Source organism: Eumetopias jubatus, unplaced genomic scaffold, assembly GCF_037043125.1.
Source record: "Eumetopias jubatus isolate StellerSeaLion01/CBP00866 unplaced genomic scaffold, mEumJub1_p1.0 scaffold_7, whole genome shotgun sequence".
Classification (NCBI taxonomy): domain Eukaryota; kingdom Metazoa; phylum Chordata; class Mammalia; order Carnivora; family Otariidae; genus Eumetopias; species Eumetopias jubatus.
The window spans coordinates 42187467-42212791 of record NW_028274813.1 but is presented as its reverse complement, the minus strand read 5'-3'; the positions used below and the strand labels follow the sequence as shown (position 1 = coordinate 42212791).

At 33.7% G+C, this 25325-nt stretch overlaps 1 protein-coding gene across 1 annotated transcript in view; it reads right to left on the bottom strand.

Annotated features, from left to right (window-relative positions):
• Positions 1–25325, bottom strand: part of EXOC5 (exocyst complex component 5) — a 55465-nt gene that overhangs the window by 7408 nt on the left and 22732 nt on the right. Inside the window, exons 5-14 of the mRNA XM_028112313.2 lie at positions 24549–24613; positions 21794–21822; positions 20462–20571; positions 15597–15641; positions 15349–15489; positions 14289–14371; positions 12623–12832; positions 10901–11048; positions 3841–3949; positions 46–166 (exon numbers count right to left, since the gene is read on the bottom strand). Coding sequence (XP_027968114.1) covers positions 46–166; positions 3841–3949; positions 10901–11048; positions 12623–12832; positions 14289–14371; positions 15349–15489; positions 15597–15641; positions 20462–20571; positions 21794–21822; positions 24549–24613 — 1061 coding nt within the window. The remainder of the gene's footprint in view (positions 1–45; positions 167–3840; positions 3950–10900; positions 11049–12622; positions 12833–14288; positions 14372–15348; positions 15490–15596; positions 15642–20461; positions 20572–21793; positions 21823–24548; positions 24614–25325) is intronic.

Genomic DNA, 25325 nt, shown 5'->3' with positions numbered 1-25325 from the left:
ATTATAACGGTCACTGAAATACCAACAAAAATCAATTTGACTAACCTTATTAGTGGCATAAGGTGATCATTAAACTGCTTGTCAAAAAGATGAAAAATAGTATTGGCCTGTTGCACAACATCCAAAAAATAGAGATTTGCATTCCTAGAATCTGAAGAAGGAATTCCTAAAATTGGAAGGCATGTACATATTAGAATCATACTTGAAGAAATTCATCTTGGCAACAGAAAAAAGAACACGGTATCATGAATAAAAGTAACTGCTATTTTAATAAATTAGCAATGATTTTTGTGGACAGAAGAGTAAAATTAAGTTTAATAACTTAATAAAATGAATCTAAAATTTTTACATGAAAATTTTCACCATCTACTCAGACTTCATTTGCTGAGATAAACCAAAAAATAAATCAATAAATGAATCATCTTGGACTATATCTTCTTTCCTTTCCCACTCTCATGCCCAGTGGTTCCACATGAGCCATGCATACACTTCCACCATTTTTCTTATAACAAGGCCTCATTATCTCCAGTAATAGTTAAAATAATTTTTTATTAGTTTCCTGGGTTCAAATCACTTTATCTTTTCTGCTATATATTGTTGCCAGAGTAACATACTTAAACTTATACATTTCACTCATCTTGCTCTCCATTATTACCTCAAAAATATTCAAAGTCTCCTCACTCTCTAAAATTCATGGCATTCAAGCGACTCAACATGCTCACTCCAAAAAAGAGAGCTGACCTCTCCAGACTTCAGTTTCCTCTTTTTTGTAGAAGAGCAGTAGATAAACTCTAAGGTCCATTCTAACCTTAGATGTTTGTGTTTCTAGCTAAAATTAAAAGGCATAATGGGCTAGGGAAAATATTCACATATGAGAAAATAAAATTAATACCCAGAATTCTTTATAGGATGATGATTTTTTTCAAAGTTTTAAAAATGAAAGCAAAGGTGTTTCATTTTCCCATAAAAGACAAAATCACCAACTGGTAAGAAAATTAAAAGCTCCAACACAAACTTACAAGAGAAAAAAATAAAGTCAATGCACATGTGGAAAATCCTTACTATTAATCAAAGTTATTAAAATTAAGGTAATATTTATGTATATTTTTAACCACTAAAGTTTTTAAAAGAATATTCAATGTTATGCAGGAGAACTGGTATATGCAACAGCACTGTTAATTAGTGCAAAAAACCCTTTTGGAAAAGGCTTTATGTATAGAAATTTTAAAAACTGATAACACACTTTGTGTGGGTTTTTTTTGTTTTTTTGTTTTTTTTTTAAAGTAAACTCTAGCCCCACCATGGGGCTTGAACTCATAACCTAGAGATCAAGAGTCAACATGCTCTACCAACCGAGCCAGGCAGGTGTCTCTGGTAACATACTTTGCTCTGCTAACTTCACCTCTGAGATTTCATACAGAGAAAATAATTCAAAAGAAGGAAAACACTTTAAGCTCTACAATGTTCACTGCAGCATTATTTATATTACTAAACTGCTGAAAAAAACCCAGTATGTCTAATAAGAGGAGATAGTTAACTTTATTTAACTTTATAATATATACACATGACAAAATTTTATACTATCATTAGAAATAATAGCAGTAAGTGCTAACTGAATGGCTGCAAGGAAGAAAATTTATGAATTATAAGAGACATTTTCATCCTACCAGTAAATTTTCTAAGTCCTTCCAAATTGTGAATACAGCTACTAAAATGAAGATGCTAGATTTCCATATGAGCTAAATAATAAATCCTTCATACCATATGGACTCAAATTCTTGTTACTTTTTCTCATTATCTTCTTTAATCTTCTTAATATCTTTGAGGTATTATTATCCCAATACAAATTGCCACATTTAGTCATTTGCAAATGGCAAATGTTAAATACCTGATGTCAAGAGTCTGCTGTAATTGGGATGCCTGGCTGGCTCAGTCAGAAGAGCATGCGACTCTTGATCTTGGGGTCATGAGTTTGAGCCCCACACTGGGTATTGAGATTACTTAAGAAAATAAATTAATAAACTTTAAAAAACAAAGGGTCTACTGTAATTAAGTTTAAAAAAAAGCAGGATACAAATGCTTATCTACAATCATGACAGCAAATTAAAAAATGGGTAAGAATAAATCACAAGTTTACTGAATTATGGGTAATTTTGCTTCAGTGTTAAAAAACTAAAAAGTGATGTGATAGACAGTCAATAAATATTTTTGAGCATCTGCTATGTGCTTTCTAAGTACTAGATAATAATGATGAATAAGACAGATAAGATTCCTAGCCACAAGAGTATATATGCTGTTCTCTTAAAATACTCTTTCTCCAAATACTCCATTTACTCTTTCACTCCATTCAGCTCTCTAGTTCCTCTATCCCCTCAGAGAGGCATTCTCTAAAAAAAGCCCTCTGCTCCTGAATTCCCCATCCTACCTCCCCAACACTTCTCACAATCTTACTCAATTTTATTTTTCTTCATTGCACTTTCTAGTCATTTGTCTATCCTATCCCTAGGAATGAAAGCTCCGTGAGTGCAGGAGTAGGCATTTAAAAGGTATGTGAATGAATTCTGATAAGTGGAGGCAGACATTAACAGATGAAAATTTCACTGTGCTAAGTGCTACGAAAAACATTAATTCAGTGATGAAATAATGAATAACTAGGCTGGGAGTAGAGGGCTATCTTAGAGTAATCCACAAAAGCCTCTTTAAGAAGGTGACATCTTAGTTAACTGAGATCAGAGGTTGAAAAGTCAGGCATGAGAAGTGCTAAAGGAAAAGGGATTGGGGGATGGGGGAAAGCCTGAGTGAGGAAAAAAAAAGAATGAAGGCCAGAGTGGCTGATGGCTAAGGTAGTGAGAGGAAGTACAATATGAGAAGTGGATGAATACTAACAGGAGGACAGATCAAAAGCAATGCTTTTGTAAAGTTTGTTATTGTTTTTCCCCTAAAATTAATAGGAAGTCCCTAAAGGGTCTTAAACAAGGAAATGATAATCAAACTGTTATGTGGAGTCAGTAGTGGAGAGGTGAGAATGTATACAGAAAGGCCAGTAAGGAATGGATAAAGATGATGGTATTTAAATTAGGGTGGCGTTAGTAGAGCTTGGGAAAAGTAGATGAATTTGAGTTGTGTTTGGAAGTATAGGATTTGCTGACAGACCAGCTATCAAGTTTGATGAAAAGGAAGAAATAAGGCAACTCCTATGTTTGGGGCCTGAGCAACTAGTAAATAGTAATGCCTTTTAAGGACATGGGGAAGAATGGGAGTGGAACAAGTTTAAATGGAAGATAAAGAGTTTCAGTGGGGATTATGTTAAATTTGAGATGCACACTGAACAGGTGGAAAGTTCAAGGAGGGAACTACATTAATTCGGCTGGAATTTAGGGAAGAAATCATTATTAACCTATTAATACCAGTAAACTTGAAAGACCAAAAGCAAAAGAAAAATTTTAATATGAATCTATTCCTTTCCAGGCTTATTTTGGAATATTTTCCTTTCTAAACTTTACATTACTCAACTGCTTCAATCAGAATTGCTGTCACCTTCAGTTCTGCTCCTTTGACATTTTGTAACTTATAGCATTGTACCACATTCTGCCATACACTGTAGTGACTTATGTAGCTTGCCCTGCCCTGCCTGATGTAATAAGCAATATAAGAGAACTGTCTCTTTGTGTAACTTTCTGCACCTGACAAACTCTTGCATTACAGATGCTCAAAAAGCATTATTCATTGCATTGAACTGAATTTGACATAAAGAGTTGAATATATACAAAACATTATGCATATAGTTAATCAAGCATGATCAAAGGAATTTAACGCAAAATATAACACAAATATACTTACCAGCAAGTCCTGTTTCCAAAGCATAATCAATATGCTCAATACATAAAAATTCCACAAGAATGGTAAAAATTCTAAAGGCATTCCTTGGTAAATCAGAAGGATCAGAAAGCTTTAAAAACAAAAACCAAATACATTACTCCTAAAGTCTATCTTTAAAAAAAGGGCTTTTTTCTTTTTTTTTTTTTTAAGCAGTCAACTTTGTATACGATGTACCCAGTATTCAGGTATCAAAATGATAACATATGCCTCTTCCTCTCCACCCCCAAAGCCTCTCTCACATACACATATAGTTACAATGCTCCATATTTATCTACAATTCTCCTGGCTTAGACTAGATCAGTATTTTTCTCACCTGGATTGCAATCCATTAGTGGATTGCGACAAGAAAGAGGGAAGAGAAAAGACAATAAATAGGAAATAAAGTATAATGTACATGTTAAAACCACATATAGTTTTATGAAATACACATACACACAAAAACATCATACACATACACATACATATAACAAATATCCACTGGACTGCTACGTAAAATCCATTTCTTATAGGTTGTGGTCAAAGAAGTTTCAGAGCCACCAACTTTAACAAAAGCTATTTTAGCAAAACTCAGAATAAAAAGGATTCTCTATTCTTCTGGGGGGTGGGAATGGGGAAATCGGTAACAAATGCACTATAAAATATGACAGGCTCAAATCCCAGCTTTATCACTTCCTCTTTGAGTAAACCCTTAAGATATTATTTAACCCCACCAGGCCTCAATTTCTTTATCTGTAAGGCGGGAATAATATTAACAGTACTTACATCCTAGTCCTGAGGTGAGAATAAAATGTAAAAATGCACGTAAAATATTTTTAGCACAATGTATGGCACACAGTAAACTTACAATAAAAAATGTTCATTTTGCTGTTGATATTGCTGATGATTAACTACTCAGAAGAATTATTAGTAATTATGGTGAGAAAATGAAATCTCTCTTTAAAAAGTTAGAAAACTACCTCTCAACATCTTATAACTGCTTCCTGTATTATTTATCAACTGATTGTTGCCTCTTTTAGTCTATTCATTTACCTTTCTCAGACTAATGCTTATTATCTGATATAAAGAGCTGGGAGCTGAAGTGCATAACCCCTTTAAAAACCCTATTATAAATACTGATTTGGTATTACTCAATTCCCTTCCTGATCTTCTCAATACCACCTCAAAGTTTACTCTTCACTAGTCGCTCTACCACAACCTTCACCTCCCTTCTTTGCTCACTGATGCTCAAAAGATGCCCTTAACAAGCAATAAAGAATAAACTTTTCACCCTTCTCCTGTTTACATTCATATATCCATGCATAATTGATAGAAGAGGTAGACAGAAAATTGATAGGCAGACAGAAGATGTAAACAACCCTGTCAATCAACTGGACCTGACATTTATAGAATACTCCATCTAACAACATCAGGATATACACTTTTTTCAAGTATACACAAAACATTTACAAAGATGGATCACATCCTGGACTAAAACAAGTCTCAACAAATTTAAAACAGATTCACATCATACAAAGTATGTCCTCTAACCACAACAGGATCAAATTTGAATCAATAACAGAACTAAAAAATACCCCAATATCTGACAACTAAAACACTTCTAAATCACTCTTGGGCCAAAAGAAATCAAAAGGGAAATTTAAAAGTATTTTGAACTGAATGAAAATAAATACAACATATCAAAATTTGTGGCTAAAGCTTACCTTAGAGGGAAATTTATAAGACTAAATATTTATATTAGAGAAGAAGAACGGTCTCAAATCAATGACCTCAGTTCCCACCTTACAAAACTAAACAAAGGAGGGCAAATGAAACCCAACTAAGCAGCAGAAAAGTAATAAAGAGTGGAAACTGATGAAACACAAAAGAATAGAGAAAAATCAATGATACCAAAAGCTGATTCTTTGGGAAAATCAATAAAACTGATAAACCTCTAGCCAGACTGATTAGGGAAAAAATATACAAATTACTGATACCAAGAATGAAAATGTGACATCACTATAGATTCTACAGATATTAAAAGAATAAGGAAATATCATGAACAACTTAATCCCAATAAATTCAAACATTTATGTGAAATATACAAATCCTTAAAGACATGAACTACCAAAGCTCAATTAAAAAGAAATAGGTACCTTAAATAGTTCTAAATCTATTAAAGAAGTTGGATTTGTAGTTAAAAAGCCTCACAACACTGCAGGCCCACATTACTTCACTGGTAAATTCAAGCAAACATTTAAGGAAGAAATAATATCAATTTTACACAAACTCTTCCAGAAAATTAAAGAGGAAGAAATATTTTCCAACTCATTCTACAAGGCCAACATTACCCTGATAACGAAAACTAGACAAAGACATTGTGTGAAAAAAATATATGTATAAGTCAATATCCCTCATGAACACAAACACAAAAATTCTAAACAAAAGTTCAGCAAACCTAATCCAACAAAATATACACAGGATAATACCTGATAACCAAGGGGGGTTTATCAAAGGAATGCAAGGTTAACATTTGGAAATCAATGTAACTCAGCATATTAACATAATAAAAAGAAAGCATTTGACAAAAATCCAACACCTAATCTTATAAAAACTCAGAAAACTAAAAATAAAAGCATTTCCCAATCTGATAAGGAGCATCTGTGAAAAATCTATAATTAATATCATACTTAATGGTGAAAGACTCAATGCTTTATTCTTAAGATCAAGAATAATACAAGGTGTTTGCTCTCACCACTTCCACTCATCATTGTACTGGAGGTTCTGAGCAATGCAATAATGCAAGAGAATAAAATGATAGGTTTCTATACTAGAAAGGAATAAGTAAAACTGACTTATTGGCAGACAACATGATAGACTATTTAGAAAACCCTGTGGAATCTACAAAAAAAAAAAGCTACTACAACTAATAAGTTTGGTTAGGTTGCAGGTTTAAAGTCAACATAAAAAATCAACTGTTCTTCTATATACTAACAACAGAGTATCAAAAATATAAATTAAAAAATACCACTTGCATTACATTAAAATAGCACAAAAAATATTAAATACTCAGGGATAAACCTTGTGTGCTAAAAAATTACAAAACTCTGGTAAGGAAAATTAAAGAAAACTTAAATAAATGGACAGATACACTTTATTCAAAGACTGAAAACTCAATATTATTAAGTCACTTCCCCACAAACAGAACTATAGATTCAATGCAATCAAAATCCCAAACTTTTTTTCCCCAGAGACTGACAAACTGGTTATAAGACATATGAGGATGCAAAATAATTTATATAAAAATATTAGGGGACTGACACTACCTAATTCAAGACTTAATAATTACAATGATCAAGACAGTGTAGTATTGGCACAAAGACAAATAGGTCAATGCAACAGAATAGAGTCCAGAAACAGATCCACATATAAATTGTTAAGCAGTTTTTGACAAAGGTTCCAAAGTAATTTAGTGGAGAAAGGATAGTCTTTCCAATAAATAACGCTTAAACAACTGGATACTTAAATGCAAAAAACTGAACTTTGATCCATATATCATAGGACATGTATAAATTAACTCAAAACTGATTATAGACCTAAATGTAAAACTAAAACCCTAATAAGATATCACTACACACCATTAGGCTGTCTAAAATTAAAAGGACTGATCATGGGGCGCCTGGGTGGCTCAGTTGTTAAGCGTCTGCCTTTGGCTCAGGTCATGATCCCAAGGTCCTGGGATCGAGTCCCGCATTGGGCTCCCTGCTCCGCAGGAGGCCTGCTTCTCCCTCTCCCACTCCCCCTACTGGTGTTCCCTCTCTCGCTGTGTCTCTGTCAAATAAATAAATAAAATCTTAAAAAAAAAAAGGATTGATCATACCAAATGTTGGAGATCATGGGGAGCAAATGAAACTTACATTGCTGGAGGGAATGTCAAATGAAACAACAACCTTGGAAAATAGTTTCTTTAAAAAGAAATACCATATGAATCAGCCATATTGCTACTAAGTATATATCCAAGAGAAATGAAAGCATATGTCTGCATAAAGACATATACATGAATGTTCACAGCAACTTCATTCATAATAGTCAAACACTGAAATCAATCTAAATGTCTATCAGTAGTTAAGCAGATATACTGTGGTATATTCATACAAGGAAATACTACTCTGCAATAGAAAAGGAGCATACTAATACACTCAACAACATGGATGAATTTCTAAATAATCATGCTGAGTGAAAGAAGCCAGAAACACATGTACATATTATAACATACCATACACTATTTATAAAAAATTCTAGAAAATTAATGAACCTCTTAAAGACATCCTATTTAGCTTTCAAGACTCAGTCCTCAAATGTTGCCTTCTTTTTGAAAACAAATCTATAGTGACATAAAGCTGATCAGTGGTTCTCTGAGGATAGAAGTGAAGGGAGAGGAAAGGGGGATTATAAAAGGACAAAAGGAAACTTTTTGAGGTGATGGGTCAGTTCATTATCCTGACTGAAGTTGTAGTTTCAGAAATGTAGACATAACTCATCAAAGTTATGAAATTGTGCAGTTTAAATATATGCAGTTTACGGAATGTCAAAAGTATCTCAAAGTTATTTTTTTAAAAAGGAAAAAAAGTACCAATCTGCTCATTACACTGCCCTTTTTAAATAATCCTTTAAAGTTTGCATCATCATCTTACAAGGTCAAGTCTAAATTTCTAACCATGGTGTACAAAGAGTTTCTGTTTACCTTTGCAATTTCCTTTCTCATTACTCTCCCATGTACATTTTTATTTCAAGCATTTTATGCTGCACATCTGATCTTTGTATATTACTTTTTACATGTACTATTCTCTGCAAGAAATCACCTTCTTGAAGATATCCTATGTAGCTTTAAGACTCAGGTTTAAAAAGTCCCCTTCTTTTTGAAACCTTTTCAAATAAATACTCTTCCTCAATTCTTTAACCAGGCAGAGCTGGTTGCACTGTCTTTGGTCCCAGCAGGGTATACCTATTTTGTACTATAAGTTTATATGTCTACCTCCTTTCTCCACACTATTCAAAAGTAATATATATGTCTTATTTTTATATTCTCAGTGCCTAACATAGCAGCTGGTACAAAGTAAACACATGTTTCTTGGATCAGATTGTGAACTTCAACTGAATTTCTATCTTGTAACTTTCCAGACAAAAGGTCAGGACACTGAGCTAGTTACTATGATTCAAACAACATAATGTTGACAGCTTCAGGTTCAACGATCTTTAGAAATATTTTAACATATTTCCAGCATTCAGAAAACTAGAGATAATAATTTACCAAATATACCCATCACCCACCCACATGTGTCATATCTTTTTTTTTTTTTTAAGATTTTATTTATCCATTTGACAGAGAGAGACACAGCAAGAGAGGGAACACAAGCAGGGGGAGTGGGAGAGGGAGAAGCAGGCTTCCTGCAGAGCAGGGAGCCTGATGCAGGGCTCGATCCCAGGACCCTGGGATCATGACCTGAGCCAAAGGCAGACGCTTAACGACTGAGCCACCCAGGCGCCCCCAAATGTGTCATATCTTAACATTTTTTCCAAATGTACTTTAGATTTTTTTTTCTTTTGGGGGGGTAAGGGGAGTCCTACATATGGATAAAGTCCCTTAGGTACTCCTCCGTCAATGGCAAACACTACCCTGAATCTATCATGCTCATGCTTGTGCATATCCCTAAACAATATAAGGGTATTCTTCTACTTTTTAAAACTTTATCTAGTGGTATTATACTGAATATATCTTTTCCCCATCTTGTTCTTTTCACTCAACACTGTATTTTTGAGATTTTTTTTGTTGATACATGTTGATACTCTAGTCATTTAAATTGTTGTACAGTTTTCTAGTGTATGAACAATGTCAATTTATCAATTCTCTTTTCGAGGCACACTTAATTTGCTTCTAATTTTTCACCATGATAAACAATGCTGCTATGATGTTAGACATGGCATGTAGACCTATGAGTTTCTCTAATGAATTCCAAGTTACTATGCAAACTACACCAATTTTTACTTCCACTGGTAGTGTAGGAAAATTTATATTGCTCCACATCCTTACTATCATCAGACTTAATTTTTGCAGACTGAGACAGTATTTTCCCGTTTTAAGTTTCATTTTCCTATTAGTGAGACTGAGTATCTTATTGGTAATTTACATTTTCTGTTATTTGTTTACATGTTTAGTGGTCGAGCCAGGTTTTGAGTCCACCTCTGGCTGACTCCAGAGACCTCACTCTTGGCTATCACATATAATGGAGTCAGATGACAGTTTATTTACTGAGAACCCACTACGTGTGTTTATTAGTCTTTGTTTTCTATTGATTTATATTTATATGTATAATTTATACTGATTTACTGTCTATCAATATAAAATAGACATATATATCAATACAAATAAAAAAATTAAGACTGCCTCAACTCTCAGTTCTACTGCTTAAGAAGTATGTATCTCAGTTTCTTCATCTGTAAAATGGAATAAAAACCTCACAAGGTTGTTACAATGATTAAATGAGCTGATGTATATCTAAAGTGCTTTGGAACATAGTAAATGCTATACAATTATTTGCCACTATTATTTGTTTTACATAATCTTCTGCTAGTAATATTGGTTACAAATATCTTCTTGCAGACTGTGACTTAGCTGTTTCCTTTGTTAAAGTGTGTTTGGTGGAAAGAAATTCTAAATTTTAATGGAGTCAACTTTTCCTTTGATATCTGGGTTCTTAAGACATCCTTCTTTCCCTAATGCTCTATTTCTTTATGAGATGGCTTTAAACCTCCCTTTCATATCTTGATTTAATATATCGTACAGAAGAAAAATTTGGTATGTTCAACTTTTGAAATTATATTAAAATACACTTTTAAATCTGTTCTCCAAAACAAAACCTCTATCATTTTTTATTACAAAAAATAGTTGTTCCTAACCAGAGAGCAGATTTATATCTTACTATAAACAAGGCAAAGATTAAAAAACACAACCATTTAAATAAAATAAATTTATAACTACTCTTACCCTATGACATCTTTCAAAGGCTTGTTTGGTTTCTTGTAAAAGATTAACCACCACTTCTTGAGATAGGAAAGTTTCCCCATGAGTATCGATACTTGGCCCCAGTGGTAAGTTGGTACGTTGTCTAATTCTCTCTTTCAAATCCTGAATACTAATGCATCATAACAACAAATGAAAAGAGAACACTTTACTATACACACATTTCAATTTCAAGTAGTCTTCAACTTAGTATATATCAACAGAGAAAAATGGACTAATTGCCAGACCTAAAGGTTCTAATTCCAATAATTAGTTCTGTAAAGTGAAATAAGCTTTAATCTCTAAACATAAGATTTTCAACTGAAAAATGAGTATATTTGGAGTTGTGACCTTTAAAGTCTCTTTCAGCTCTATAATTCTGACTCAGTAGCCAAAAATTTCTTGTTTGGTTTCCTTATGAAGTGGACTATTCCAAATAAGTTAATATAACTAAATGGTCCTGCTTAAAATAAACTTTAAAAATTTAGTGCTTTTTAAATATATTTAACCAGTTGAGCATACTGCACATTTCTTTATCATTATTAAACAAGATATATTAAACATAATTTAGCTTTTCTTAATGACTGAGGGTTACTTTGAACATTTATTTTATGGTGGTATCTTTAGAAGGCTGGATTTCTTTTGCTCCTAGAATACCTAGCTCTAGACCACTATGAACTTCTTTTTTTTTAAGATTCTATTTTTGGGGTGCCCGGGTGGCTCAGTTGGTTAAGCATCTGCCTTCAGCTCAGGTCAGGATCCCGGAGTCCCGGGATCAAGCCCCACACCAGGATCCCTGCTCAGTGGGGAGCCTGCTTCTCCCTCCTCCCTCTGATCCTCTCCCTGCTCATGCTCTCTCTCATTCTCTTGCTCTCAAATAAACAAATAAAATCTTTAAAGATTTTATTTTTTTTTAATTAATCTCTACCCCAACATGGGGCTCGAACTTACAATCCTGACATCAAGAATTGCATACTCCACTGACTGAGCCAGCCACACACCCCAACTATTTTTTTTTTTAATTCTCATGATTGTTCTTTAGTTTTTCTCTTCCCTTACTTGCTGCTGCCTTTCAGATGTCACTTCTTATTCCTAATTATAACCTCTCCCTGATCACTATTTAGTATATAACAAACTGGAAAACAAGAAACTGATTCGAGTGTACTCTGTACTCTAATTATATGGCTTTGCATAAGTCATTCTGCTTCATTCTAGAATCAAACTGGTTCCAGACAGTTGAGATCTGGATAACAGATGCCACCAATCCTATAGCAAATCATTTTCTTCTAGTATGTGAATAATCACAGGTTTTAAGGTATTAATTAAATAATTTTACGCCCAAGTCATTAAAAAGCTCAGGGCACCTAAACTGTAAACTATTTGCTATTTTTTCCCACACCTGCAACAACAAAAAATGATGTGCTTCCTAGTTAATAACCCGGAATAATTTACCCAGGCTGGAAAAAAAAAAAAGGAGACTATAGAACTCTTTATAGTGCTGGTATTCTGCTTTACATTTTAATTACATTATGTTAGGTCATTTCAACATGTTGTTCAAGAGACAGGATTTGATCAATGGTGTAAATAAGCTGGGTTAAATGAGGTCTTCACAGAAAATTCACTGTCAATATTTGACAATTTTGTCCAAATATGATAAAGTTCTTAAAATCTTTAGTTTTAACTATAACATTTAACAGAAACACTCACCCTCCTGTGCCAATGGATCTCTTTTGATGGTTTTTTGAGTCATAATAGCGCTGTAGGATCATAGCACTTCTGCTTTTCAAATATCCAGTCTCCACCTCAATATAGTTCTCCAAATAGGAAATGAAAATGGATTTGATAAGCTTTGACAAGAAAGTCTGTTTATCAGTACCTAAGTTAAACTCCATCAATTTGCTGGAAAGGTTTGTAGTTCTTTTCATGGAAAAGGGAGAAAAAAAGATTAATGTATATTTCAGGTATAGTGACAATACTAAGGAATATGTATTTTTACAATGTGACTTTAATAACTTATGTTAAACCACCATTTCTTAAACCTTGGAAGGCACTTAGGATACAGACAGCAGCTGCATAGGGCTATATATAAAGTAGAAGGGATATTACAAACAACACTGTGGCTTAGAAAACTGACTAGGGGGCGCCTGGGTGGCTCAGTTGGTTAAGCGACTGCCTTCGGCTCAGGTCATGATCCCGGAGTCCTGGGATCGAGTCCCACATCAGGCTCCCTGGAGCCTGCTTCTCCCTCTGACCCTCCCCCCTCTCATGTTCTCTCTCTCTCTCTCTCTCTCTCTCATTCTCGCTCTCTCAAATAAATAAATAAATCTTTAAAAAAAAAAAAAAAAGAAAACTGACTAGGGATAATCTCCTAGGGATGACTTAGGGGAAGAAACCAAGGCAACCAACCAGTCTAGAAATGGCAACAGCGGCAGAATGACTTCAATATGTTCTAATGCCATTCATGACATGGTACCCCACGTCAGAATACTGAGAGATCTACTTTCTGTTCATTCTCTTTTGTCTTTGTCCATATGGACTTGAATTTTCTGTTTTACATTATTAAAGATAGGCTCACAATAAATGTTGCTGGGATGGACTGCCTGATTATGGTCACTTTTGAAAACCGTCCTCTCAAAATGATGACACTGATGAACAACAATAGGACTGGGAAAAAAAACTCCCTAAGCAGCTTCTGATACAATATTTCCAAATGTTACACTTGTATTTACAAAGCCCAAGGCAAATTTTCATATCAGACTTAAGGCTGAAATTGTCATTTGTTAAGAATTTGTGACTTTCTTGGGCACCTGGGTGGCTCAGTTGGTTAAGCGACTGTCTTTGGCTCAGGTCATGATCCTGGAGTCCCAGGATCGAGTCCCACATTGGGCTCCCTGATCAGCAGGGAGTCTGCTTCTCCCTCTGACCCTCTTCCAGCTCTCTTGCTCTTTATCTCCCATTCTCTCTCTAATAAATAAAATCTTTAAAAAAAAAAAGAATTTGTGACTTTCTCAATTTCTAAAGTTTTAACTGCCAGATAAATGTAATTATACTATGTCTTAGAGAAAAAAATTAAATAGTGAACTAGCTTACAATTAAAACCAGAAACAAAATTCTTGAGTCTTAATGTAAAAAAAGTTACATTAAAGTACATGATTATACAGCATAATATCCAATTCCTTAAGTTAACATGCTAAGAATACGGCTCTTTGTACAACAGTAGTCTATATAACCAAGCATTTAATGCTAAAAGGTATATTACTATCTACAAACTGTTACTCAAAAATACGTGAATACTTCATTTCCTATTTAAAAAAAAAGGAAAGAAAATCTGAGATGTTACTATTTTCCTATTTTCTAGTAATTAAAAGCATACCTTGTATATAAATCATAGAGATTTTTGAGATACTGCTCTGCATCAGACTTCCTACATTCTTCTAACTGGTCTTTCACAAAACTCTGAAAAAAAAGTCAACATTTTATCAATTAAGTAAATATTAAATTATATATTTTTCTCTAAAATTATTCCACATTCTTGAATTGTTCTGATTAAAATACAATGGAAAAGGCAATGCATAGAAAATATACCAATATAAAAAAATAAGAAAACAGGTTTTTAATTTTTAATGCTTCTCATATTTACCTGTTTATAGCACTCTTAGGAATAAGTATTAAGAATTTCAAAATTTCTTTTGAAACTGGCCTATCTTGCCTCATAAAGTACATTTAAAAAACAAAACCTGAGGCTATACTGATATAGTCAATTCCTTAAGAAATAGCATTTCCCAAACTGTGGACTGGGTAACCCTAGTGTCCCTTGAGACATTAACAGGCATTACTCTAAAATTTTAGACTCCTGTTTTCAGAGAATCACAATACATATTAGTGCTGTTAAAGGATATTAAGAGTCCTGAATTGTGTTTTAAAAACAAACACTTCTTTAATGTTGCTTAATCCAGTAGTAAACATAGTTAGGAAATGTTGCTTTAATGTACAGTGTTATGGGAGTCAAGGTTGTAAATCAAATTACTGTTTTTTCTTTTCATGTTAATACATATTATAAAAAATTCTATAGATTGCACTTGTAATTCTTACCCAATTTCACAAATGCCACCTATTGGTCAAAGTGAGGACCCAATAAAAATAAAAATCTGAGGTTTCCCCTCTACAACCTGTTATAACTACTACTGCTGCTGGAATAAATTTCAAATATGCCCTGATGTTACTTAGTGATCATGGTTAACACCTTTTTTTCTTGATGAACAATATTTTTTACAAAAGCATGATACTGTCATTCCTCTCCCCTTCACTGAATAGATTACTATCCCAAAGGGCATTACATGAATAAACTATATTTTTAAAAAACTTTTAAAACACAGGGAAAAAAAAAAATCACATATTGCCTTAAGAACTATTTAGTCATTGTTTAAAATTACCTGTAGTTTGACTTCAAATACATTTTGAATAAGTTTAGCCAGTACTGTTTCTGGATTACTAAAGATATCTCCAACTTGTTTGTTCACTCGTTGGCAAAGTATCGCTGCATCTTCAAATATATCATTTCTCAAATAAGCACCCTAAACAGAAGCATTTTACATAGTGAATATGTAATTTTTAAATGGTTTTAAAAACACAAATTAGCATAAAATAAAATAAAATCCAATAAAGTATACTATTATGTTACCTCCTGGCACTGCTTTATATAAACATCAACACAATGGGAATAACCCTACGAAGAAGAAAGAAATACATCATCACAGTTCTAGTTTAACAATAATTATAACAGTAATAATCTCAATAAAAAAGTTCTTATATGTAATAAAGCTATGTCTATGTCCTAATGAATCACCAATAGTAATAGTTATTGGACTTAAATAAAATTAATAGTAGAAAACTAATAATACAGTATCTTCTCCCAGTTGCTTTCTATGAAATTGATCACCTGGTTCGTATCCTTGCAGGACTTTAGAATGAAAGAAGAACACTGAGGTATGAATTCTGTACAGTCATTTTGCCCCATGATCACCTAGCCATCTCCTTCAACTCTAAACACGTATTTGTGTGCATGCATGCTCCCACACACACACAGATTCACAATCTTGAAAAGAGGTTTATATATATACATACATAGGTATATGTATGTATATATACATGTATACACATGTATGTATTTCCTTCTTTACTCTCTTGAATTTAAAGCATTTGTGTTCCCCTGCAAGAATCTGAACAGAGCTGTACTTAACTAGCATTCTGGAAATTTACTTTTAAAATTCAATCTATTTTAGCAGATATTTTAAAAAATAATTTGTCATATTAAGCTCTCTATAATGATTTGTATTCATTAACAAATCATACATAAAAACAAGTAAGCAATGCAAAGTATATAATCGTCTTAGCCATTCTTAACACTCATGCAGATATTTTACTTAAATGAAAAGTCTAAAAAATAACTTCTATTTCCCTACTCAGATACAAATATAAACAGATTTTTTATATATCTTTTTGTGTCTATTTATTTTTTCTTTTAGATTTTATTTAAATTAGTTAACATGTATCATATTACTGGTTTCAGCGGTAGAAATTTAATGATTCATCACTTGCATGTAACACCCAGTGCTCATTACAACAAGTGCCCTCCTTAATGCCTATCGCCCATTTACCCCATCCCCCTCCCCTCCAGCAACCCTGTTTGATCCCTATACTTAAGAGTTTTTTGGGGTGCCTGGGGGTCAGTCGGTTAAGCATCTGCCTTGAGCTCAAGTCATAATCCCAGGGTCCTGGGATCAAGCCCGATGTTGGGCTCCCTGCTCAATGGGGAACCTGCTTTTCCCTCTCCCTCTGCAGCTCCCTGCTTGTGCGCTCTCTGTCAAATAAAATCTAAAAAAAAAAAAAAAGTTTCTTACGGTTTGCCTCCCTCTGTTTTTATCTTATTTTTCCTTCCCTTTCCCTGTGTTCATCTGTTTTGTTCCTTAAATTCCACATGAGTGAAATCATATGGTATTTGTCTTTTTCTGCCTGACTTATTTTGCTTAGCATAACACACTCTAGTTCCATCCACATCACTGCAAATGACAAGATTTCATTCTTTTTGATGGCTGAATAATATTCCATTGTATATACACACCACATCTTTTATCCATTCATCAGTCAATGACATCTGGGCTCTTTCCATATTTTGGCTACTCTGGACATTGTTATCAACCTCGAGGTGCACGTGCCTCTTTGAATCGGTGTTTTTGTATTCTTTGGGTAAATAAATAGTAGGGCAACTGCTCAATTATAGGGTCGTTCTATTTTTAACTTTCTGAGGAACCTCCATACCGTTTCCAGAGTGGCTGCACCCGTGTGCATTCCCACCAACAGTGTCCCTTTCTCCACATCTTCAGCAACACCTGTTGTTTCCTGACTTGTTAATCTTAGCCATTCTAACTGGTGTGAAGCGGTATCTCATTGTGGTTTTGATTTGTATTTCCCTGATGCCCAGTGATGTGGAGCGTTTTTCATGTGTCTGCTAGCCATTTGTATGTTTTCTCCAGAGAAATGTCTGTTCATGTCTTTTGCCCATTTCTTGACTGGATTTTTTGGAGTTTTTTTTGGTATTGAGTTTGATAAGTTCTTTACAGATTTTGGATACTAGCCCTTTATAAGATATGTCATTTGCAAATATCTTCTCCCATTCCATTCATTGCCTTTTAGTTTTGTTGACTGTTTCCTTTGCTATGCAGAAGCTTATCTTGAAGTCCCAATAGTTCATTTTTGTTTTTATTTCCCTTGCCTCTGGAGACATGTTTAATAAGAAGTTGCTGCATCATAGGTCAAGGAGGTTGCTGCCTATGTTCTCCTCTAGGATTTTGATGGATTCCTCTCACATTTAGGTCTTTCATCCATTTTGAATTTTTTTGTGTATGGTGTAAGAAAGTGGTCCAGTTTCATTCTTCTGCATTTTGCTGTCCAATTTTCCCAACATTTGTTGAAGAGACTGTCTTTTTTCCACTGGATATTCTTTCCTGTTTTGTCAAAGATTAGTTGACCACAGAGTTGTAGGTCCATTTCTGGGTTCTCTATTCTGTTCCATTGATCTATGTGTTTTTGTGTCAGTACCCTACTGTCTTGATGATTACAGCTTTGTAATACAGCTTGTGATGCCACCAGCTTTGGTTTTCTTTTTCAACATTCCTTTGGCTATTTGGGGTCTTTTCTGGTTCCATACAAATTTTAGGATTGTTTGCTCCAGCTCTGTGAAAAATGCTGGTGTTATTTTGATAGGGATTGCATTGAATGTGCAGATTGCTTTGGGTAGTACAGACATTTTAACAATGCTTATTCTTCCAAACCATGAGCCTGGAATGTTTTTCCATTTCTTTGTGTCTTCCTCAATTTCTTCCACAAGTGTTCTATAGTTTTCAGAGTACAGATCTTTTAATTCTTTGGTTGGATTCTTCCTAGGTATCTTATGGTTCTAGGTGCAATTGTAAATAGCATCAATTCCTTGACTCCTCTTTTTGCTGCTTCATTATTGGTGTATAGAAAAGCAACAGACTTCTTTGCAGTTTTATTTCCTGTGACATTGCTGAATTTCTGTATCAGCTGTAGCAGTTTTTTGGAGGAATCTTTTCAGGTTTTCTATAGAGTATCATGTCATCTGCGAAGTGTGAGCCTGACTTCTTCCTTGCTGATTTGGATGCTTTTTTTTGTTGTCTGATTGCAGAGGCTAGGACTTCCAGTACTATGTTCAACAGCAGTGATGAGAGTACACATCCCTGTCGTGTTCCTGACCTTAGGGGAAAAGTTCTGTTTTTCCCCATTGAGGATGATAGTAGCTGTGGGTCTTTTATATATGGCCTTTATTATGTTTAGGTATGTTCCATCTATTCCTACTTTCCTGAGTTTTGTCAAGAAAAGATGCTGTATTTTGTCAAATGCTTTTTCTCCATCTACTTAGAAGATCATATGGCTCTTATCCTTTCTTTTATTAATGTGGTGTATCACAATGATTTGCAGATATTGAACCACCCCTACAGCCCAGGAATAAATCCCACTTGGTGGTGGTGAATAATCCTTATAATGGACTATTGGATTCTATTAGCTAGTATCATTCTTGTTGAGAATTTCTACATCCACATTCACCAGGGATATTGGTCTGTAATTCTCCTTTTTAGCAGGGTCTTTGTCTGGTTTTGGGATCAAGGTAATGCTGGCCTCACAGAATAGGTTTGGAAGTTTTCCTTCCATTTTTATTTTTTGGAACAGTTTCAGAAGAATAGCTATTTATTCTTCTTTAAATGTTGGAGAATTCTCCTGGGAAGCCATCTGGCCCTGGACTCATTTGTTGGGAGATTTTTAATTACTGATTCAATTTCTTTGCTGGTTATGGGTCTATTCAGGTTTTCAATTTCTTCGTGTTTTAGTTTTAGTAGTTTATATGTTTCTAGGAATTTATCCATTTCTTCCAGATTGCCAAATTTGTTGGCATATAATAGCTCATAATATTCTCTTATAATTGTATTTTTATTGTGTTGGTTGTGATCTCTCCTTGTTCATTCATGATTTTATTTATTTGGGTCCTTTCTCTTTTCTTTTTGATAAGTCTGGCTAGGGGTTTATTAATTTTGTTAATTCTTTCAAAGAACCAGCTCCTAGTTTTTTTGATCTGTTCTACTGTATTTTTTTTATTTCTATATCATTTATCTCTGCTCTTATCCTCATTATTTCCCTTCTCCTGTTGGAGTTAGGCTTCATTTGTTCTTTTTTCAGCTCCTTTAGGTGTAAAGTTAGGTTGTATATTTGAGACTTTTCTTGCTTCTTGAGGAAGGCCTGTATAGCTATATACTTCCCTCCTAGTACCAGCTTTGCTGCATCCCAAAGGTTTTGGACTGTCATGTTTTCATTTTCATTTGCTTCCATGTATTTTTTTAATTCTTCTATTTCCTGGTTGACCCATTCATTCTTTAGTAGGATGTTCTTTACCTTCCATGTATTTGTTTTCTTGTGGTTGACTTTGGTTTCATAGCATTGTGGTCTGAAACTAAGCAAATACTATTTCTTTAAGCACCTTCTTTGTAGAAATACAATGCCATACAGGGATTCTTTCCCTAACTGAAATTCCAAGAAGACAATATTCCTTTGTATTACCACCTGAGATCCTCTGAATTTAATTTAAATCTTTTACTAGTTACATTCCATCTACTCTCTGGTTCCTACATCCTACCAGATATTTAAGGCTAAATCTTCTTGCTTATGACCTATTTCATAACATGTTTGACTGAAAAAATAATTAAAAAAACAAGAAGATAGTATGATTTTTCTATGTCAACCTATATAAAAATTAACTGATAAAATATTAATATTTATTGAATATAAAATATTAAATACCTAAAATTTAACATTTATGGAGATGTGAAATGTATATTCAAATTGTTCAAAACAATAAAAATTATCACTGTGATACTGTCACAAAACTATAATAAAATCAGAGACTATAGTATATAGAATTTATATAATCTCCACCATCTTGAAAACAAAACTTCGTTTTTATTAATTACTATTTACCTTAAAATGAAGCAAAACTGCTGCTACTTCTCTCATTCTGGAGATTTCACCTCTTCTTTGAGCACTAGTAAACTCCTGAATCAGTTGGCATTCTAAATCATGATATTTACCTAAACATAAAACGAAAGTCATTCATCTACAATGAGACATTCAAGGTATCCAAGTTATTTACAAACATATGAATTATTTACAAATATAATGACTATGGATCTAGCTTTCTTTTTAAAGACTTAAAAATACAATATTAGATTATAGGCAGTGAATCTAGCCCTTATAATACACTATGATATATAAATCTATATTTTCAAGAGAAGAAAATCTTCCCAGCCAGTAAAACAGCTGAACCCCCGTGGTCTGATTACCATTTACACCACTGTTACTTAAAAAAGCAGATGACTGAGATAAACTTCTAGATGTCATTTCTGATAGAGATACGAAAAAATCTTAAACCTAAAGCTACAGAAAGGGTGAAGGGGACTATAAAACTCCTTACTAGAGATCAGATTTCTTTACCATGAACAATGGTGGATTCAACACCAAATCTCACCTTAAGATAATCTATGGTGTCCGATTCACTACATTATTGAGGCTACTAATGTTCTGAATGAAAATCTGACTTTGGACTAATCTATAGTAATCAGAAACAGTGCCAGGAAGTCCAACTATCTATGTCATCATGATGTAACACTTCTGGGAAAACAGGTGGCTCTTTGAACTTTCTACGCAGTGGCATCCCAAACATGACTCAGGTTACCATGGGGGCTGCCTGCAAATATAGCGGCTTTTCCAGAGGCCTAGACTGACCTATTTAAAATATAATCCAAATATTGGAAAGAATAAAACTAATCATGTAAGGAGTCATATAGGTACCAAAATGCTCATATGAGCTTGGCTTTTAAGAAAAAGAACCTATTTTAGAGACACATGTATGGATATAAAACAATCTCCAAGATGTATTGTTAAATTAAAAACACATGGTATATGCTAGCCAATTATTTTAAAATAACTGGGGACAGTAAAACTAAATTCTATATATATATAGATATAGATACATATATAGATATGTGTGTGTGTATATATATATGTGTGTGTGTGTGTGTGTGTGATTTATGTCCTATGCTTATATATCCATAGCATACTCTAGAAGAATACCCAAGAAATTGGTAATGACTGTTTCAAGGAAGAGGAATCAAACTCAGGGATGGGGTGGGAGGATGACATTGTTCCCACTATCTCTCCTTTTACTATTTTTTTTCTTTTATGCAAGTATTTTTGTCATCTATTCAAAACTAATACTATTTTAAATACTTTTAAATACTATTAAAAACTTACTTGCAATTTTGGATTTTACTTCTGAAAACCTGAAAGATAAGAATTAATGATAAGATTCATTAGTAGTGACAAATGTACCATAGTAATCTAAGATGCTAATAAAAGGGGAAAAAGAGTCTGGGGGGTATAAGGGAACTCTTTGTACTAAAGGTCATCATAAGGAAGGAAGGAAGGAAGGGAGGGAGGGAGTGAGGAAGTGAGGAAGTGAGGAAGGAAGGAAGGAAGGGAGGAAGGGAGGAAGGGAGGGAGGGAGGGAGGGAGGGAAGAAAAAAAAAGAAAGAGAAGGAAAGAAAGGAAGAAAGCAAGCCAGCCAGAAGGGAAAGAGTACTGACAATAAGCAGCCCAGGTAACAAAACTGAATTTGGACAATTCAGATGGGGTAGCTGGTTTTCATTTATGAAATTCACATTGACTAACCAATAACTTCTTAAAGAGGGAGAAGTTCTATATGAGGCATCAACAACTCCACCAGCCCCAACACTGAGCTGTTGTCTCAACACATATTCACTAACATTTTAAATTCCTTGATATTTGTCTATTTGCCCCTTCTGTTGGGATTTTTTCATATAAAATTCCATTATTGTTATTTAAAAGAAAAACAATGATAAAGTAAGTATATGAAAAATAAAAGAGAAGTCATAAAAAGGACCCAGCAACATGTCTTACAGACTAATCATTCAATCTTTGCAAATTCAGAAACTATCACTTACTACCATACACCAGAAATTTTTTTAAAATCTTAAATATCAAGGGAGAAAGTACATCATGGAAAATTAATGTTGAGAGATCCTATGCAATCAGTTTGGAGAGAGGAAGGTGGCTGGCAAAAGAGATGGCATAGACAGATAAAGTAATAAAAACTTAAGAGAGTTATACAAAATTGATGTAACAAAGTCATGGTGGATTAGAGAGTGCATTTAAGGCCATACGATCTTTCTGAAAAAATTAAATCTAATTAGGATATATATTCAATTCCAAGGCTCAGTAGAGAGGCTAAAACAAAACTGCAAGAGATGTATGTAACTGAGAAGTGAAAGAAGATACGTATATGTAGAATAGGATGGAGAGATTATCCAATAATCATCAAGCACCTATTGTGAGCCACACATTTTACCCACTTAAGTAAATGGTCCAACTCTGAAATGAGATAGAGAGAGGTTTTTCTGGTGACTTTCAAAATCATTACTCATGAAGCGCCTGGCTGGCTCAGTCAGTATGGCAAGAAGCTCTTGATCTCTGGGTTGTGAGTTCAAGCCCCATGTTGGGTGTAGAGATTACTTAAATAAACTTTAAAAATCAATCAATCAATCAATCAATCAAGGAGATGGGTATGATAGTTCTTGGTGAGGATAAAGCAATATACTAAAATATTTATATTTTGAAGATCCCATTTCTTTTCTAATTTATTTCAAAGTATATATATATATATATATATATATTTTAAAGATTTTATTTATTTATTTGAGACAGAGTGAGCAGGAAAGGAGCAGAGGGAGAAGCAGACTCCCTGCCAAGCAGGGAGCCTGACATGGGCTCAATCCTGGGACCCTGGGATCATGACCTGAGCCGAAGGCAGACACTTAACTGACTGAGCCACCCAGGCGCCCCTCAAAGTATATTTTAACACAAATTATGAGCTAAATCTCTTCAATAATTTGTAGGAATATAACAAAAGATTTTTTCCCATTTAACTATGTTTTCATGACTTAATACTTCTTTATAAAACATATGAGAATATCTTTCTGACCCTAGTAAAATACTATTTTAATAAATAAAACAGAACTATTCATTTAAAAAATCATGATTCATAGTGCTGGGAAAATATGAGATTATTATTAGCAACAGCTAAATGACATGGCCATCACTGCTAATCCTATATGATGATTCAGAGTTGGGATAAAATAAGATATATTTTGGGGGTAGGGATACAAAGCTTTGTATCACAAGCTTTAAGTATAGCAATACATTTATATTCTACCTGTACCCAAGGATCCCCAAGTACTGCCAAAAGTAATAACAGATATATTGTCTGTTACATGAAGACTTATTTTTTCTCACACATTCATATGAGGAAGCTACTACTACCAAGATTTTATTAAAAAGTCTGACATTCTATGGACTAAAGGAAATCATGAAAAAAAATCTCCTTCTCCATAAAGTTTCTTTTAAAATGAAACCATTAATACCTGACTTAGCAATGGCCCTATGGCCTTGCATCTAAAGCAAGGTTTTTTAACCTGATATCCCTAGGAAGGAGTCTGTGGATAGGCTAAGAGTCTAAAATTCCATGAAGTTGCAAATAATAATCTGTGTGTATCTGAGTTATTTGAAGAAACTTTACAGCTTTCATCAGCTTTTCAAAGGTGTCTAAAACACCAGAAGTTTAAGAATTCTCATCTAGATATAAGAAAAAACAGCTGAATAACTCCATGTTTAATTTTCCCTGTCCTCTCCCACCTAGGTTATCAAAGTCCAAAAAATGAAAATTCAATATATCACGTTAGTAAATTACAAAATTCTCCTTCAGCAATTTCTTTTCAGAAGAAAGATAAAGGACTGAAAGTATTTCAAGGTATATCATTCAATGTAGGTATTAAGAGACCATATTTTTTCAATTAACTATTATATACTATGCGTTGTACAAAGGGGGTACTCAAAAAATTCTTGTTGAATAAGCAAACCCATACAGGGAAAAATACAACTTTATCTATAAATTATAACACATATCCAAATTAGGTCTTGAGAATAAACTTGCCTGTCAAAAGGTAACTCCTGGGCAATTAGGTGCAACTTCTGAATGATGTCTGCTGCCTCCTTTATCTATTAAAAAAAAATTGAAAGCAATAATTTAAAAAAAGTCCTTATGTATATCAAAAATATTTTTATACTTGAAAATAGCCCATAGACCCTCACTCTAACAATTTTCTTTTAAAATCCACAAAAATAAAACCTTTCAAGCAACAGAAAGACATGTGGGATATCACTAATAATGAGTCAATAAAACATAAATATTTGTCTTTCTGGTATTGAAATTTTGTGGTTTTATAATACCACAGTTCCTTCCCAATGAAACCTGCAGTTCAAATTTACTTGGAAAAAATTCAAGTCATTGCTTGCTGAAAAGTAGGAGTGTCTCTTCTGGTTTATGCACCCAAAAAAGATAAATAAGATATATGAAAATAATTCAGATTATATTGCTGCATATATCTCACTTTAACCTAAATGCATAAAACAATAAAAACACCTGTCATTTAATATTTATAAAACTTGTTCTAAAAGCAAAGATAGAATTTAATATGAAGTCTCCTGAATGAAATACGGTACAAAAACGTGTGTACTTAAGTTGTAAAACTAAAGGACTAAGGTCAAGGGTCTAAAGTTCTTAAAATGCAAATATGTGACTGCTTACTAATGCGTAGGGGAGTTACATAATATTCACTTTCTTTAAATGTCACATAAGTACTGAGATTTATTTTGGCACACTTTAGTAATGGATTTTACGATACTCACTTTCTTTTACCTAAAAAATAAA